The 18,107-nt window shown below is 45.7% G+C and overlaps 1 protein-coding gene across 2 annotated transcripts in view; it reads right to left on the reverse strand.

The window, feature by feature from the left end:
* Positions 1-258: 258 nt before the first annotated feature.
* Rubcn (rubicon autophagy regulator) overlaps positions 259-18,107 on the reverse strand; it is a 54,151-nt gene continuing 36,302 nt past the window's right edge. For both annotated transcript variants that reach the window (XM_055625030.1, XM_055625029.1), the window contains 9 exons: positions 8,089-8,146; positions 7,269-7,401; positions 6,529-6,674; positions 5,872-5,936; positions 5,222-5,460; positions 4,594-4,655; positions 4,044-4,197; positions 2,943-3,036; positions 259-2,728 (listed from right to left, as the gene is read on the reverse strand). In XM_055625030.1, coding sequence (XP_055481005.1) covers positions 2,550-2,728; positions 2,943-3,036; positions 4,044-4,197; positions 4,594-4,655; positions 5,222-5,460; positions 5,872-5,936; positions 6,529-6,674; positions 7,269-7,401; positions 8,089-8,146 — 1,130 coding nt within the window. In that variant the 3' untranslated portion in view covers positions 259-2,549. The remainder of the gene's footprint in view (positions 2,729-2,942; positions 3,037-4,043; positions 4,198-4,593; positions 4,656-5,221; positions 5,461-5,871; positions 5,937-6,528; positions 6,675-7,268; positions 7,402-8,088; positions 8,147-18,107) is intronic.

The raw sequence follows: 18,107 nt of genomic DNA on the forward strand, positions 1-18,107 counted from the left end.
CACACGGGTAAAGCCAGGTTGTGGTGGCCCACTCACGCCTGTAATCCCAGCAATGGGGAGGCAGAGGCGGGTGGGTCTCTGTGAGTCGTAGGCCAGCCTGGTGCACAGAGCGAGTTCCAGGAAGGACACGGCTATACAGAGAAATGCTGTCTTGAAACAAGAAAAAGAAATCAAACGGGTAATTTTCAGATTGGTTGCTTTTCAGCAGATACATCATACTGCTGCACAGTCACCAAGACAGCAAAATAAAAGGCAAGATTTAATTTCCTTAGTTTATTAAAGATGACCATGAACTGTTAGAATTTGCACGAATTACAGCAGCTGAAAATCCAGTTCAAAACACAAGTTGTACACAAACAGAATGCTTTTATTTAGACTCTTGCTCCTTTTCTGTTAGTTTAGCACACGCTCTCAACCCTTGGCAGAGGGAGCCTCCTAAGTGCAGAGCGCCTGGCTTCCACATCTCTCAGTGCCTTGGAGCTTGTCTCCCTCTGTACAGATGTGATGCTCCCCTCCCGCCTCACCCCCGAGGCAACTCTCCTCAGTGTATTGGATGCCTCTCCCCGCAGCCGGGAAGACTCAGATACTGTAAAGTGACAAAACAAAGTGCTTTCACAAGAAACACCCCCTCGGTCCCTTTTCCCCCATTCCCAAATAAATAAACACACGGGTATTTGGTCAGTAACGACAGCACAGAATCCGGAGCACTGCAGAGATCTGTGCTCTAAGGGGGGGGGGGGGGGGGGCAGGGAAACTGGAAAGTCAGCGAGAAGGCTGAGGTCAGCTGGAGCATGGGTGGCGGCAGCCTCCTCCAGTGTGGTGACTTGGAGTGAGCAGCTGGACGGGAAGTTAGCCACGAACTGGAACTGGAGTCAGAGTCTGAATCCGAGGTCTGACTCAGTGACAACTGAGTGGAAGGGACTTCTAACCAACTCCCACTGGCCCTGGCCTCAGCTTTCTGCCTGAGAACAGTCCCAGTCACCCCGCCACAGAGCCGTCAGCTCCCAAGGCTGAGGCAGAGGAAGGCACCTGGACCAGTTCCCTGACACATTCCCTCTTGCTCTGTTAGAGCTCAGCTTGGCTGTCACATTGACAGCCCTTCTGCCTCTCAGGGAGATCCCTCCATCTTGGGGCAGTGCCCGGAGCAATGATTTTAGTAGCTACCATGGACAGGAAGACCCAGAAGTCAGCCCCAGAACAAAAGCATGATGGTCATTAGTTCACAGAACCACCAGGCTCTGAGAGGCAACCCTGACCAGTCTTTACACAGATGTTAGACCTGCAGCAATTCAAACACCATCACAGACATGTCCAGCCTCGTCCAGGAAACTTCTCACAGAAATGCACATTAGGTGATAGGGGGTGGGGGTGGAGGGGGAGTCTATTACAATCAGTAACGTGAAATGGATGGTTCAATGTGTCACCGAGGCTGAGTGTTAAGTGCATAAGTGGCATAAAGGCGCCTGTTATTCTGAGCAAACAGAAACATTCACAAACTGTCAAGTTCTCTAGTGCTGCTGAGTGGGAGGGCTTCTCCCAACTCTGAGAAAAGAAACTAAGGCAAGAGATCAGCCAACAGGGAGGGCCCAGCTCTGCTGGGGGAAAGGGGTGGAGAACAGAGTTGGGTCACTCCTGTACTTAGAACCACAATGGTCACACAGTCAGACAGAGCAGTAAGGGACCCATGTTAAGATGGTGGGTGGGGCTTCTATCCTCTCCTGAGGTCCGCGTCAGGGACTTGCCTGAGCTTGAAGCATACCTGCACTCAAGTTAGCTAACTGAGAGACTGAACACCCCAGGGGAGGCCGCCGGCTCCTCTGTCTGAATAAACATGCCTTAAGCACCAGTTGCAGCCTCACTTACGCTTGCGGTGCTGGCTACAGATGGGCCTGGCCCAAGACTCAGTTCTGTTCTTTGCTTCAAGCCCACCAGAGTACACGAGCAGCTCGTGCCCACCTATGTCTGGGATATTTGAAACAGGGGAGTTATGGTTGCCTCTTGAGGTCTCTGAGGATTCTAGGACAATGACGGCTCTGTTCCTACCTGTCCCTCAAATACCTAAGTAAGTTGGACAGAATGCCCACTGTGTAGTCCCATTCTCTTCCGGGCCTCAGGACTGGGACAGAGAAAATACCATTCTCCTATTTCAGCAGCAAAGGAAAAGATCATTGGCTGAGAAAGGCCTGGCTCAGAAGTTGAGGACTACGTCAAGAGTGGGAATGATCCTTGAGCTGCAGCTGTAACCAGATCTGGTCCCAGTGGAGCAGGCCAAACGTGTCAGAAGAGCTGGATCTCGATGTCCTGACAAAAGTCCCTGACAAGAGGCACTCCCAGTGTCAGTTCTGATGACAGTACTCGATGCCCACAGTCATCTGTCACAATAGACTGGACCCATCAACCAATAAAGGTTGCCTACATCTGGACGGCAGACAAGTCATAAAAAAATGACAATATATATATTTGAAAAGGCCTCATCTTCCTTGAAGGTGTGGCTCAGTTCTCTATCTGACCCTAGTCAGACCCTTAGACAAAGAGCTTAGGTGCGTTCCTCAGGTGGTCTCCAGGCTGGTGGCCTCTAGAGCCAAGGCTTCTGTGGGCTCCTCCTCATAGTCAGATAGGTAGGACTCCAGGCTCTGCTTGGCCAGCAACTCCCGCCGGGCCTGTAGGCGCTCACACCGGGGGCAGCTTCCAGACTTGAAGCAAGCTTTATGGTAACATGCTTTACACTCTATTTGGTTGAAAAAGAGGGAGAGGAAAACGATTTGTATTAATCGGAGCTGGAAGCAACTCACCAGCACAGCCGCTTCTTCCCAGAGCTCATGCTCTAGTGGAGGGCTGCGGAGCTACTCACTGACACACACTCCTGCTAACAGAGGCCTCTCAGGGAATACATTCACTCCATGTCCAGCCTTGCTTGTCTCAATGCTAGCACCCGTCCTCACCTTCACAGGTCCGGCACTTATGCAGCTCAAAAGGAAAGATGATGTCATCCTCATTCTGGCAGAACTCACAGATGAAGCCCTTGGCTTGGCACAGCTGTGGAGGAGAATGGCATCAGGAGAGTGAGGGACTGGCCCAGAAGGGGTCTACTGTCCATGGTGTAGAGCCTAGGGCTGGACTTCTGAACATGAGAGCCAAACCAGGGCTGGGCACCATCACAGAAAACTTAGGGTAAGGACAAAAGACACAGGCTTGAGAAGTCCTGGCCTCTGGAACAGCCCTTAACTGAAGAGGAAGGGGGTAAGGAATGGTACTGAGAAGAGGGTCCTCAAATCTGCAATCCAGTCTGGGTATTGATTTTATCTTGAAACATGTACCACGACTAATTAAGATGAAAGGTAGAGTCAAGGGTGTCTCCCCCAAACAATGCCCTCTAGTTGGTTACACTACATATGGCCACCCCACCCCCACCACACACAGCCCTCACCCCATCACAGGCCACAGACCGGGCAGCCGAGATGGGCAGATCTAAAAGTATCATGTCCAGATTTCTAGCATTATTGATCCTATTATGAACGACAGTTAAGTTACACTTGTAAATAGAAGTTTTAGAAATGCTATCAAATAAGCTATTTCATTAGCTCTCAAGTGCTCAAGAGGAAAGGACAGTTCATCTAAGAAATACCTTCATTCCAGAAAGAAGAAAACATGCTTACACAGACAGCAAACTATCTGAAACTGTGACTGAATTAACAGCCTCTAGAATCTGGTCCAAAGTCCTCTGGAGTATGGCAAGTCTTCACTGAAGGCTGCTCAGTCTCCTGCCCAGATTCTTTTTAGTTTCTCAAGACAGGGTCTTGCTGGACAGCCCAGGCTGCCTCTGAACTCATGGCCTCCTGCCCCAGCTCCCCAGTGCTCCTCTTCTAACCCCAGGTTCTTCAGGTGAGCTCACTGCTCACTAAAGAGAACAGCAAGCCCTTCTGGTTTCTCTCCATGTCAACTGGCCATGTCAAGTTTCTAGAGCTAAATGGCAAGAACCCTGCCCCTCCACTCCTCTTCGCTAAGCAATGGCTAGGCTGCATGGTAGAGCTCGGCCCCCTCACCATGCATCTCTCCACGTGGGCAGCTCCTGCTCTAATGAGCTCAGCCAGACGGGGCCCCAGTTCCCCCTTCTTGGTTGCAGTCAAGTCGTTCAGTGAGTATAGGTGGAGATCTTCTGTCAGGTGGCCTGGGACTATGTCAAAGGAATCCAAAAGCCTACAGGAAATGAGAGAAAGTGGGAGGGAGAGGAAGTAAACATCTCTTGCGGCATGCATGTGACAGTACAGAAAGCCTTACTCAGCAGGAATGAAGTGAGTGGGGGCTGGCGACATTCAGCCAGCCCAGGTATTCTAGGCTACCCCAGCTTCCCCATACTACCACATATTTCATTTATAAACCCTGTAGAATGAGCTTGGAAAATGGTGTCCGGCCCTGGACATGCAGTCCTTTCCAGAGAAGACACAGATGTAATTACTGTCAAGGATTCCCCTTTACTGGTTTTGGACATTTCTGCAAACTCTTTCTCACGTAGAACAGAGCCAACCGTTGGGACATGCTCGTTTCAGAGACATCAGGGTAGCCAGAGGACTCTGGCCTCCGTACAAGACTTACTCTTTGGCCAGTCGGCATGTCTTAAACATGTTCTTCATGTGGTACAGCTGAACCCGCAGCAGCTGAGGACAAGACATTGGGTGGAGAAGAGGAGAGAAGGAGCAGTTAGAAGGCTAGCTAGTGCCTTCAAACCTTACACACAGTAGCCAAAGTTGCACTGCCCTGGAACCTGTCAGTCAACACCTTCCAAAGTGGTCTTTGGCCAAGGAAGGCCATTCTTCTAGCTCAGTATGCTCATTCAGATACCTGGCAGCCACTGAGAACTCTGGGATTCACATTCCCAACCCTGTTCTCGGTAAGTGCAGAAACTGTTTTGCTTTCAAGTGCTATCTACAGCCTTAGAGCTGCTCGAGGTTCGAGACCCTGGAAGGACAAGTACCCAGGAACTGTGGTAGTGTAGCTCTATGGTACCCAGGAACTGTGGTAGTGTAGCTCTGTGGTAGGGAGCTTGCTGGTCCTATAAGCATCAATAGGCTATGGGCTCAGTACCCAGCACTGAACATCAGACAGACAAGAAAGTACAAAGAACATGAATGGTGACTGTGACAAGGAGTGTGGTGACCTCAGAAAAGTGCAACAACAGACCCAGAAGCTGGGAGAGGAGGCACAGGCATGTCAGGTGTCTTACTCGGACTTGATTGAGCAGCTTGACCTTCCTATAGAGGGCGCTGTTGATGTCCTGCACGTTGAAGAGGGGATCATTCCAGATCTTAATGAGCAGGTCCTTGGAAAAGTTGCTGACGTAGTACTTGCTGAAGTCCCACTTGCGCAGAATCCGGCTGGGGACGACCATCTGGGTGTTCTCGTGGCAGCACTGGCAGAAGTACTTGCCCAGGTACTCACAGTACCGCAGCCGCTTGATATAATCTAGGAAACCGGGAAAGCCAAAGGCTAGTTGTGACTGTACCCAGAGGCTGGTCACCATTCAAAGGCAGGCAGGGAGGGTTAAGCAGCTTCTAACCACTCCTGTGGGAATTTTCTAAAGCTGAAAAAAATGCACACACTGGGATCTATGGTTCCTGCACCCCATCCTGGAGGCCACTGAGGAATCCAAACCCACCAGAATTGATGAGACCCAGTCTCTAAGAACCTAGCTGCCATGAACCGGTTTAATCAGGATGCTGTAGCATACTGCTCCCTCAGGTAATTCCCCACAACTGCAACTCGTGCCTAGGCCTCGCCTCCTATTCCAGGCCCTTCTTCCCCCCTTCGATCTGCCCCTGTTACCTCCGACAGAAAGGGGAGAGGACAAAGCTCTGAGTCCCGATGGGAACTTACCCGGGTCTGTGCGGATGCCACATCCCGCACAGCGGTGATTCTGCTTGGCCACAGCAATCTTCCTCCTACAGAAAGGGGAAGGATATGGGGCTAGCAGATGGCAGCTACACAGGCTGAGATGTGAAGGGCGAGGGTACAAAGACTCTTGTTAAGGGTGGGAGAGCCGAGAATTCACCACCTCCTTTGTAGAGCTGGACAAAGCTCACTTCTACTGGGAGAACCAACACAAAGTTGAGTGTTTATGAGGTCAGGATTTACTGGGTCAGGCCATGGCAGTGATCACATGATTATCCTCAACAATGAGCCACAGTTTCTGTGCAAATGCAAGGGGTGAGGAATAATAAGTAGGAAAGAACAATGGAAGATAAAAGCATGTATCTTAAAAGAGAAGTGAGCTGACAAGTACTGGGAGGAAGGCAACAGTCTGCAAATGCTGATTTAAAGGGGGTGGGGAAGATATTCAGGTAAGTATGGGAAAAAGCGGAAGGGCTAAAACTAAAATGGAATCTTCTCTGCTTCTGAAACACAGAACTGTGTGGGAACCCAATGAGGCAGAGGCAGGGAGGCAGAGAGTCAGAGGTAGAGGCAGAGAGGCAGAGAGGCAGAGAGGCAGAGAACGGATCCTTCTGACAAAGGGCATGGCCACTGGGCACTCACGTTGGGGCTGGATGGACATTAAAGATGATCTGAGGCCGGGGTGGAGCCCACTCCAGGTTGCCACGTACACGGATACGCAGTTTGTAGATGTCCGCGTGCTGCCCATCATCTGGTGAGATGGGCAGTGAGTCGGGGATAGGCAGGAGCTGCAGGAGAAAAGAGCATGTGAGTGGGCTTGGATAGTCAATGGGAGTACATATGCAGTCCTTCTGGACACAAGAGGAGCAGAGACGATGAAGCATATTTCAGAAATACCACTGGCCTGAGGCTTCAATGAACCCTGATTTAAAAACAAACTAGTAGGTACCACGCTACCAAAAGCAAGGATCTTGAGTTCCAAGAAGCAAAGAGAAACAGCATTCTAGGGTGCTGCTACCTATTGCTGATACTGTCCCTACACTTCCCACAGCCTTTACCATGCCAGCCCGCCTCATGTCTTAAAAGATTCAACTACAGAACAAAATGGAGTTTGAACAACACACTTTCACAGTGTCTTAAACTTAGCCACAAAACAGGAGCTTTTCCTATGTGGAAGAACACAGTGAATGAGCAACTTGCCAGGGAAAACCTAGGCAAGCTAGCACTCACCCATCCAACCATTCACTCAGTCACTCAACACACTTGTAGCAAATGGTCTTCCTGAATAAGGAAAGATACATAGGTTCATTCTAGACTGGAGCCATGCGAGAAAGGAAAACAAGATCATAGGCTCCAGGGCGGGGAAGACTGGAAAGGCCTACCTTCTGTGGGGCATCATGCTCTGGAACTAGCCACTCCAGCTCGGAGGCAGCTGGAAGCTGCATCCCCTCAAACTGCTTCAGAAGGCCCATGGCCACCGCCTCAGCTGATGTGGAGTGTAGGAAGCAGTGGGAACTAGGGAAGACAGAGTCAAGGAGAGTTAGTGCCCAGAGTCAGGAAGACTGGAGCTTCCTTTTAGGACCCAAGACCATATGCCTGAACTTCTCAGCTGCACCTGGTGTCTATTCAGTTTCTTTGCTCATTGCCAGACACACGTGTACAGTTCTGGGCTGGAGAGATGGCCCAGCAGTTAAGAGCACTGACTGCTCTTCCGAAGGACCTGGGGTCAAGTCCCAGCACCCACATGACAGCTCACAAGTGTCTGTAACTGCAAGATCTGACACCCACAGACATACACACAGGCAAAACACTAATGCACGTAAAATAAAAATAATTAAAAAATATACAGTTCTTAATTGTTATATGACTATACAGGAGTCCTGAGCTCACCTACCAGCATTACGTGGTAGTACTGCAGTATCTGTACTTCTGTACCTGTACAGTTCTGTATTTTCCTTTCTCTAAAGTTCAGTTTCTTTAACTAAAATAGACACTACGCCTGTTGATAAAATAAAGTCAGTAAAGCTGCTATTGTACCTCTCAAAGATGCAGTGGCCACCACAGGGCAGGGCAATCACTTGAACCCTGCCTCTTCTTGGAACAGGATGGCTTTTGCTGTGACCTTTCTCAACCACAGGCCACGATCTGGGTTTGTTTCTCCATGTACCCCAAGGTTATTAACATGAATGAAAAGATACTCACAAAGCCTGGGAGAAGGATGCTTTGCCATTTGAGACCGCATTCCTCCGGATGTCAGCATCTGTGTGGAAACCAGAGATAAGGGGAGGAGGAAATGGGAAAGGAAGAGGAGCTGAGGGAACCGTCACAGGGTGCTGCAGCTAAGTGCCAGGGTGGCAGCTAGGTGCTGCACTCTATGCAGAGCGTGGAGCAGAAGAGGCTCTACACACTACTTCAGAGTCATCTCCATCCATGTCACAAACACGCCAAATTGGTGACATCATGCAGAGCACTGAGAAAGCCAAAGTGATTACAAATCGAGGGGGAAACACAAACTCGGATTCGGTGTAAGACAGTGGTTTGCAGGCACATAGGAACGCACTCACTACAGGCACACACACGATGATGACTAAATCTCTCCTTCACGCTATGGTCTTAATTGAGATGCTCCCAAAGCTGGTGTGGTAGGTAGCTCTGGCCTGTAATACCAGCACTGGAAAGGCTGATGCAGGAGGATCGTTGTGTTGACAGCACCTGAAGGTAAGGGCTCTGCCTGGCTTTTTTAATGAGCCATTATCACCTAGCACAAAGCTTAGATTCTAGAGGTTTGTAATTACATCCCTGTGGAGGTGCAAGTTGAGTCTAGCTGCTTACCACTACCCCCAAACACAGGTGCTTTCTCCAGCTTTACAATAAAGTTGCATGGGATGATTTTATTTCCGGCTTGTGGCTAAGGGAGGGAGAGAATTTCACCATTGCTTGAGGCCTCCTAGACAAGCCTAATCCAGTTTCCCACAGAGACTGCCAACATGCCCATTACTATAGAAACCCTATGCATAATTACAGAAAAAAAGAGACTTTCCAAAGCATCTCTCTCTTCCCAGACAGGGTTTCTCTGTGTAGCCTTGGCTGTCCTGGTCTCGCTTTGTAGAGTAGGCTAGCCTTGAACTCACAGAGATCTGCCTGCCTCTGCCTCCTGAGTGCTGGGATAAAAGGCATGTGTTATCATGCCCAACACCCCCCCCCCAGAGAATATTTCTAGAGTCAGGCCTGAGCCCCCAGAGACCTCATTGCACCAAATACTACAAAAGTCATATTCTAGAAAGTTAGTCAGCATCTAACAGTCACGGAAAGGCTATTTTGGTAATTTTGTCTCTTACTTCCTTTGATACCCACCAAGAAGCTCCATTTTTCCTTAATTAATCCTGCACAATGACCAGTGTCCGCTGTTTGAGCCCCTCAGCAGAGCATTAGGCTCATATGACATCACTCTGCATGTGGCCGTGAGTAGCTCAGTTATGCTTCATGTGTAATTGCACATAGATTCTTTCGTATGTGCAACTGGATTACAGGCCATCTCTGTGAGGAAATGAGATTATATCTAACCCACTGAGATTTACAACATCTAATACACAGTTCTGGACACAGTGCAACTCAAATAATATTGTTCACAAGCTAAAGGCCTCAAAGCTACATGCAGCTTTCAAATGCATTTTGGTGGGCAGTGCTGGACATCAAACCTGGGGCCTGATCACGACAGGCAAGCGCTCTAATACTGAGCTGTGTCCCAGCCTTCACTCGATTTTAAAGCATATAAAAACAAGACATCAACCTCTATTTTTTTTGGCTGGTCATTACAGAAAGACCATTCTATTTCACAAAAAGATGCTCATTTATGTCATATTTTCTGTCTGAGCTTGAGTCATTCAGATGGTACCGATCCCAAAGCTGTTGCCTAGTCTACTGTCACTAGTGTTGGTGAGGAAGAGGATGAAAATGTCTGGGCAACAGCAACCAGACCCTCACACAACTGTGTGCTCTGCACCATGACTCGGGGATCACAAATACTGCTTGGGATGAACATGACTCTTGTCAAATAGCAGTCATGATGCTTCCTATATGAAAGATTTTCAGAGAGAATTTCCTGAATGGAACTGGCTAAAAGCAATTATAATTTTTTGCAGATTTCATCCTGCTTGGGAGTGATAGGGAAAAATGAAAGAAAATCTTAGACATCCTTCAAGAAGGAGTTAACCAATTTTCAGACCATAGAGCCAGGCTGTCAAAGAAAGTGTTACATACTACATACAAAGGAGGCAGTTGGTAACAGTTGTTTAAGAAAAACCATTGTCTCCATAAAACTACAATCATGCCACATAATGGTGTTTCTGTTAGTAGAGGCCAATGTATATGATGGTGGTCCCATGAGATTTTTATCATCTCAGTGACACAGCAGTCATCTCAGCCTGTATAAGAAAATTCTATGATCTGTGATAGTCACACAAAATCGCCTAGGGATACATTTCTTAGAATATAACTCTGTATTTAAGCGAAGCATTTCATCTTCAAATAAGGAAGTCTTTTTCCTCCCTCATTACTCTCTTTTCTTTAGAGCCTATAATCAAGCTACATTTAACCTGCTTATTATTCTTTTTAACCAGATACACAAAAAGGTCAGAGGAGGTATGTGACAGGGGCCTTTTAGCTAATCATAAATACCACTAGTGTGTGGAGGACCACACTACCTTGGGGTAAGGATCCTACCCCAGAGCAGAGTTGAGACAGCGCTGATAGTGAAGTGGATATGACGCCTGCTGCCCCCCAAACGCCCTGACTGTACTGAGCTGGGGGCATCCTGCTGAATCGAGTCAGTTCAAGCAGATGAGTAAGTTGAGGTGGTTGGACCATGAGTTGAGCACCGTGACATAACCACACCGAGGCCTAGAACAGTCAGGGAGGAAAGTGCTCTGTTGAGAACAGAAGGACTGCACCATCCTAGTGGAGTTTAACATAGTTACAAAAATTCTTATTAATCTTTTGAACAAAAACAAATATATATTTAAAGCAAATACATTTTTCCAAGAAAATTGATTTGAAGTGCTTTTTGCCAGTTTCCACAGAATAAGACAATTATTACTACAGACTGGGGAAAGTTATAAAATGCAGCAAGGGCTGGCAAGATGGCTGCAGAGGTACAGGTGCCCTGCCAGCAATCCCAGAGTCCACGTGGATGCTGCAGCCTGTGCCTGCCCTCACACACAGAACAGAAAGAAGACACACAATAAAGCAACGTCACATCGTGAGGGGAGAAGGTGCTCTACGGGGTGACTGGGCTGATCAAAGGAGTGGGTACAAATGTGGCATCTTAGCAACATCTACACATTTTAAAACAAAGTTTAGGACGTTAAATTCAATTTAGGACGAGAATTCATTGATCACATTGATAATGATTTCCATTTACTTTCCTTTTAGCAGATAAAGTGACCTTCCAACACATGGGGACCCAATGCCGATGAATTCTCTGTAATTGCTAACTCAAAGACAAAACTGTAAAATGGTGAACTATTATTATTGTTAAAAGATTATGTAAGTGGCTGGAGAGATGGCTCAGAGGTTAAGAGCACTGGCTGCTCTTCCAGAGGTCTTGAGCCCAATTTCCAACAACCACATGGTGGTTCACAACCATCTATAATGAGATCTGGTGCCCTCTTCTGGCATGCAGGTTCTATATGCAGATAAGGCACCCATATACATTAAATAAATAAATACATACATACACACATAAATGAATGAATGAATGAATGAATAAATAAATAAATAAATCTTTAAAATTTTACTGGGCTGGAGAGATGGCTCAGAGGTTAAGAGCACTGGCTACTCTTCCAGAGATCCTGAGTTCAATTCCCAGCAACCACATGGTGGCTCGCAACCACCTGTAATGAGATCTGCTGCCCTCTTCTGGCGTGCAGGTGTACACGCAGTCACATACATAAAATAAAATAAATCTTCTCAAAACTTTTGTTTAAAAGAATGAGAGGAAAAACAATTGATTACCTTGGACTTTATCCTAGTTAGGGTAATTGCTGTGATGAAACACCATGGCCAAAACACTCGGGGAGGAGAGGGTTTATTTTAGCTTGCAGTTCTGAGTGACAGTGCATCACTGAAGGAAGTCAGGACAGGAATTCAAACAGGAACCTGGAGGCAGGAGCTAATGGGGAAGCCATGGAGGTGTGCTGCTTACTGGCTTGCTCAGTCTGCTTTCTTATAGAACTCAGGATCACCAGCCCAGGGATGACCAGACACAATGAGCTGGGCCCTCCCCCGTCAATCATTAATTTAAAAAAAAAAAAAAAAGTACCTTACAGCCCAACCTTATGGAGGCATTTTTCTCAGTTGAGGCTCCCTTCCTGCAGATAACTCCAGCTTGTATCAAGTTGACTAAAACTATCCAACACAAACTTGATACAGATTTTTCTTATCAGAAAATAGAGTTCATGAATACCCTTCTTTATATATCTTTTAGGTTTCAATTTATTGCCTTTGAGCTCCAAATCTGCAGTGCTTCCAACATTGCTCCTGGGTCAGCTGGCAAGTAAAGCCTTGTCCCCAGAGGGCACTGGGAGGATGCTGAGGAGAAAGGAGTTGTCCTGTTGCAGTCGGCTGTGCTCCTATCTCCACTGGCAGTTCAGTACACTGAAACTGCCCAGGAAGTGTGCCCAAGGCAGTGCCACAGCAAAGTGCAATTCGCGGTTTCTCTCACAAAGATTTCCCACAGCAGTTTGGAGAGTTTTATGGTGTCAGCAGCTCAGCCCTTCTCCACCAGCTGCTCCCTAGTCCTGCCTGAGTTCTGAGGTGAGGCACTGAGAGCAGCTTCCCAGTGAAGGATGTTGGCATGACCTCTCCCTACGAATGGCACCCAAAATGACACTCAAGGCAGCTCTGTGACTTCAGATGCTCCTCTGCCGGGCCGGGCAGCCTGGGTCTGAGACCTGGGGACATAGCCTGGTGCTGCTCTACTCCAGCCCTTGGGAGAGTGGCGGCCATCTGTATCCACCCTTTCTGCGTTCTCAATGGTTCTCTTTATTCCTTCTGTACTTCTCTACCATGACTTCACTCCCTATTGCAGTGCAAAACTTTAACATTCAATGTTCCCTATCCAAACTGCCAGGCTATTTTCTGTCTCCTAATTGAACCCAGAAGATACATATATGCAGAGGCCTGAAACTCTAGAAAAGTCTACACAGGAAGAACTGATAAAGCTGCAACACAAGAAGATGAAGGTGGGTGGGGATACGAACAACAGGATCTTAACCCCCCAAAGTGAAAAGGCTATCCAGAATTGGAAATTTATGGAATCATTTTGGCAAACACCACATATCAAACCAGTTTGCCAGATATCACATACAAAAACAGACAGAAGCAGGGATGAGAAATCATATACCACATACTGTGTGATTCCATTATATGAAATGCCCAGAAAGGGCACATCTATAGGTGCATGCCTTAGTGGTCAACTGAGGCTGGGGCGGGACAGTTCATAATTGTGCACTAATACAGACATCTTATTAAAAGGAGAAGCACCAAAACTAGACTACAACAGAGGTTGCTCAACTCAGCAAATTTATCAAATGTCGCTGAGTTGTGGTAGGTGAATTGTTATGTAAATTATACATCAACAGTTCTGCTTTTTAAATAAATATACATTAATAGATTCTCTACAGTCTCTAGGTTTGTAATCTTTATTGCTTTGAAGTGGCTTTGAAGTCCATTTTCCTTATGAATGCTCAGATTCATACAGTCTAATTATTGAGCCATAATCTGAGGAAAGTGATTGCATTAATCAGAGGTTTATGCAATATGCAGATTACTTATCATAATCAATATCCACAATGCGATACTTCAACACCTTACTTTTTCAAAGCTGTTATAAATTCTTATAGCCCTCTTGATCAGAGTATCTGTGGTAGTTTGAATAAGAATAGCCCCTTTAGGCTAATATATTTGAATGCTTAGTTATCAGAGAGTGGCACTCTTTGAAAGGATTAAAAGGGTAAGGAAGTGTGGCCTTGCTGGAGGAAGCATGTCACTGGGGTGAGCTTTGAGGTGTCAAAAGCCCATGTGAGGCCCAGTGTCTCTCTCTTTGCCTACAGAGGAATATGGAGAACTCTCAGCTCCTTCTCCAGCAGTATGTCTGTCTGTGTGCCACCATGCTCCCTGTCATCATGATAATAGACTAAACTCTGAAACTGTAAGCAAACCCCAATTTAATGTTTTCTTCTATAAGCGTCACCTTGGTCACGGTGTCTCTTCACAGCATCAGAAGAATGACTAAGAGCGTATCCCAAAAGGATCTTCAATAGTATGGAATTATTTAAGGAGATCAAGAGGAAGCACACCTGAAAACCTCTGGTCAGTATCAGGGATATTGCTCCCAAAAGTTTGATATTTTCCAGGAAGATTTTTATATCAAGGAGATTGCTCCCAAAAGTTTGATATTTTCCAGGAAGATTTTTACATAAGCCCAATTAAAGACCAGAAGCAGATGACAATGAGCCAAAAGCAAAAAGAAAGCGGGGGAAATACATTTAAAGTTTTATTTTCACAATTAGGAACCTATGTATAGTAAGAACACAAAACTTAAATCATTACTTTAAAAATATTTATTTTTAATTACAAATATGTCGTGTGTCTGTGGGAATGTGCATGTTGATACAGGCACCCCAGGAAGCCAGAAAAGAATATGGATGCCAGGAGCTGGAGTTACAGGTAAAGGCTCTGGGAAGCAAACCTGGGTCCTCTGGAGGAGCAGCAGGTGCTCTTTACCACCCGGTCATCTCACTACTTTTGAGAGACATCTGATCCCATCCTTCCTCTTGCCCTTCCCTGCCCCAAACCACTGTGTGGCAATGAGGGTCACAAGACAAAATGTAGGTAAGTTTTCCTTTTTCATTCTTCTTCAAAGGTCTCGTAAAATCCAGCAGTGAATCTGCCTGGTCGGGGACACTGCTTCCGCTTGGGCCTTGCTGCGTGCTACAGACCTGCCAAGTCCTGTGAGCCCCTCCACTGGACTTTGGCAGCTCATACGAGTCTGGTAATGTATCTAGTCCTTTTAGATTAACCAGGTTTTTGCAATTTAAGTTTTCAATGTAGTCACAAACGATCCCATGGACTTCACCTGTATCTGTTGTAATGTCTCCTTTCTTCAATTTGAATCTTAATTTGGATCTTCTGGTTAGTTTGGCCCTCCATTTCTTAAGTTTTTCGAGACAGAGTTTCTCCGCCCAGCTCTTTTTGATTTTTTAAAAATCTGACCTTTGACTGGGTGTAGGGTACTGAAATCAATCATCATTATTGTATCTGTCCCCTCATGTCCAGAATTGTTTTATGAAGTTGGATGCACCAATGTTCAGTGTAAAGATTACAATTACCATATTTTCTGGTGTTCTTTATTACTGTGTGGTGACTTTACCACTTCCAATTAATTCTGGCTTACAATATATTTTGTCCAATAGAAGCACAGTTACACCTGCCTGTTCTCAGCTCCTGCATACTCGGTGAGTCATTTTCTATTCCTTCTTTCAGTATCTCTGTGTGTGTCTTCGCCAGTGAGGCTTGCTTTTGACAACAACCAGTTGGATCTTGTTTTTGTCCCATCAGCTAGCCTGCCTCTGGAACTGGAGAGCTGACCATTTACCTACGGTTTCTTACAGTAGCCAATGAGGGCTACCTGCTGAATTCTGTGATCTTGTGAATTGTTTACCTAATACTGCTTATTCTTTTCTTTCTCTCCTTTCCGTATTAGCGGCTTGCTGATTTGGGCATGTCTGATTCTTTCCTCGTTCACCTTTGTAAGAATTCCCTTGATGAAATTGATTTTTTCCTGAGCTTTTGTGTTTGTGATTCTCATCTTCCTGTGCATCTGCACTGTTGGCCTGGACAGACACTGTTTTAGTTCGTGCTTTTCCTGGAAGATTTTTTTTTTTTAATTTTAGAATTGTTTCTTGTGATTGAATGTGTGCATGTATGTGTGTGTGTGTAATGCATGTCCACATGTGCACAGATGTCTACATGTGAGGTGTGTATGTGAACACGCATGTGGAGGCCCGAGGTTGACACTGAGCATCTCCCTCAATCTCTCCACTTTAATTATTGTGTAGGGTCTCTTGCAAAATCCAGAGCTGGCTAATTTGGCTATCTAGTATCTGCTTCCCATCATGTCTGCCTGGCTTTTACATGGGTTTTGAGGATACAAACTTCAGTCCTTCTCTGTGAATTTTAAATGATAACTTACACAGGACTTGAAATAGTTTTAGACTATCTATTGAAAGGAATGGTGTTCTCTCAGTCTGCCTCTGTAAACAATTTGAATAAAGTTTTGTACCTCTTCTTTGTATCTCAGCTACTTCTACTCCACTTAGGTTTGAACTTTTTAGTAACTATTTATTTGTAGAGTGTGTACTTCTGTGTGAGTGCTTGTGTGCCATGGCGTTGGCAGACTGGAGATTGAGAACACTGGCAGGAGTTAGTCCATTCAGCTTGTGAGTGCTGGGAATAAAGCTCAGGTTGTCAGCCTTGTCAATAATTGCCTTCAGCCAACTGGGCACTGCGCTGGCCCTCATATGCACTCAATTTTTAAGTCCCCAAGACTGGGGAAGAAAGCCTCTACAGTATGCCTGATGATGCGCTCTGTCATAGAAGACAGTTCCAAAGCAGAGCTTTGGAAAAAGAAGCTCAGTACTTTATTAGTCTTATATTTTATTACATATTTTACTAAATACTTTATTTAGTCTTATATAATTATTTCAAATCCTAATGCATCATGGTCTTAGCAGTAACGAATAATTGTATTAGTATTACTAAAATTCTCTGAAACTAAAAGTTTGTAATTAAAATTTTGAGATTTTATTTTTAAAAATTTCAAGTAGAAACTTTTATTCTCTTTCAGTTAATCCTACTGACTATATTCCTAATCTAAAACATTATAACAGTAACTCCTAATTGTATATAGTTATCTAGAACAGATTACTTTCGGGGAGTCTGCTCTGTAAACTCAAAACTCTAAAGAGACTCCTACCGTCATGTCATTCTATCCTACCTTTACTGTTTGCAGGGGTCCCAAGCACTACTACAGGTTTGAAGTTAAACTCTTTACAAAAATCTATGTATTTATATGTATGTGTGTGTGTACACATATGTGCGGGTGCCTGCAGGTCAGAAGAGAGCATCAGATGCCCTGAAGCTGAAGTTACAGATGGCTGTGATTGCCAGTGTGCATGCTGGGAACTATGCTCCAGTCCTCTGCAAGAACAGACCATTCTTAACTGCTGAGTCTTCTGTCCAGCACCTGGACCTTCTTTTTTTTTTTTTTTTCCCCCTGACACAGCATTTCTCTATGTAGCTCTGGCTGTCCTGGAACTCACCATGTAGAGCAGATGGCCTCAAAGTCACAGGAGTCCACCTGCCAAGTGCTGGTATTAAAGATGTGGGTTACCTGGCTTGAACTTAAATTCTTTCTTTAAATGTATTTTTATTATTTTGAAAATTATGTAGTGTGTGTGTGTGTGTGTGTGTGTTTGTGTGTGTGCATGTGCACAAGTGAGTACAAATGTCCACAGAGTCCAGAGGCATTGGATGCCCTGGAGCTGGAACTGCAGATGGCTGCGAGACACTGGACAGGGTTCTCGTAACTGTACCTGAGTCCTCTGGAGGAGCAGCAAGTGTTCTTAACTCCAGAGCCATCTTTCCAGCCCCTGAACTTAAATTCTTAATTTGATGGTTTCTTTTCTAATATAAACTTTATTATTTAAAAAAACTTGCAAATAAATAAAAATATCAAGCGCCAAAATTAGCTAGACCTAAAGTCTATACAACTCTGAGTTTCTATACAGTTAGAGTAGGCATTCAAATGTGGAGCTTCACATTGAATTTTACTCAGCATGAAATATTATGCCCTTATCCACCATCCCAAGACAGAACTGTTTTTCTGGGTTTGACTATTTTTTTTCTAAACTTTGGCTCCTCCAAGTCACATGACCACCTAATCTAAAATTCTCACTGTGAGGGGGGATGGCAAGGACTGCCTGGGTCATGTGTGAAAGGGCATCTGAATATCTGCATTGCGCCTGTAATAAGTCTAGTGTTTTTCAGTTACTTCTCCAGGCCACGTAGTTCTCATAACCTTGACAAGTATCACAAGGGCAGACATGGTCAGAAGCTGGTGCAAACATTCACACACATGCGTGCAGAAGCACACCCACACT

The sequence above is a fragment of the Psammomys obesus genome, unplaced genomic scaffold, assembly GCF_907164565.1.
Source record: "Psammomys obesus unplaced genomic scaffold, mPsaObe1.curated_primary_1811, whole genome shotgun sequence".
NCBI lineage: Eukaryota > Metazoa > Chordata > Mammalia > Rodentia > Muridae > Psammomys > Psammomys obesus.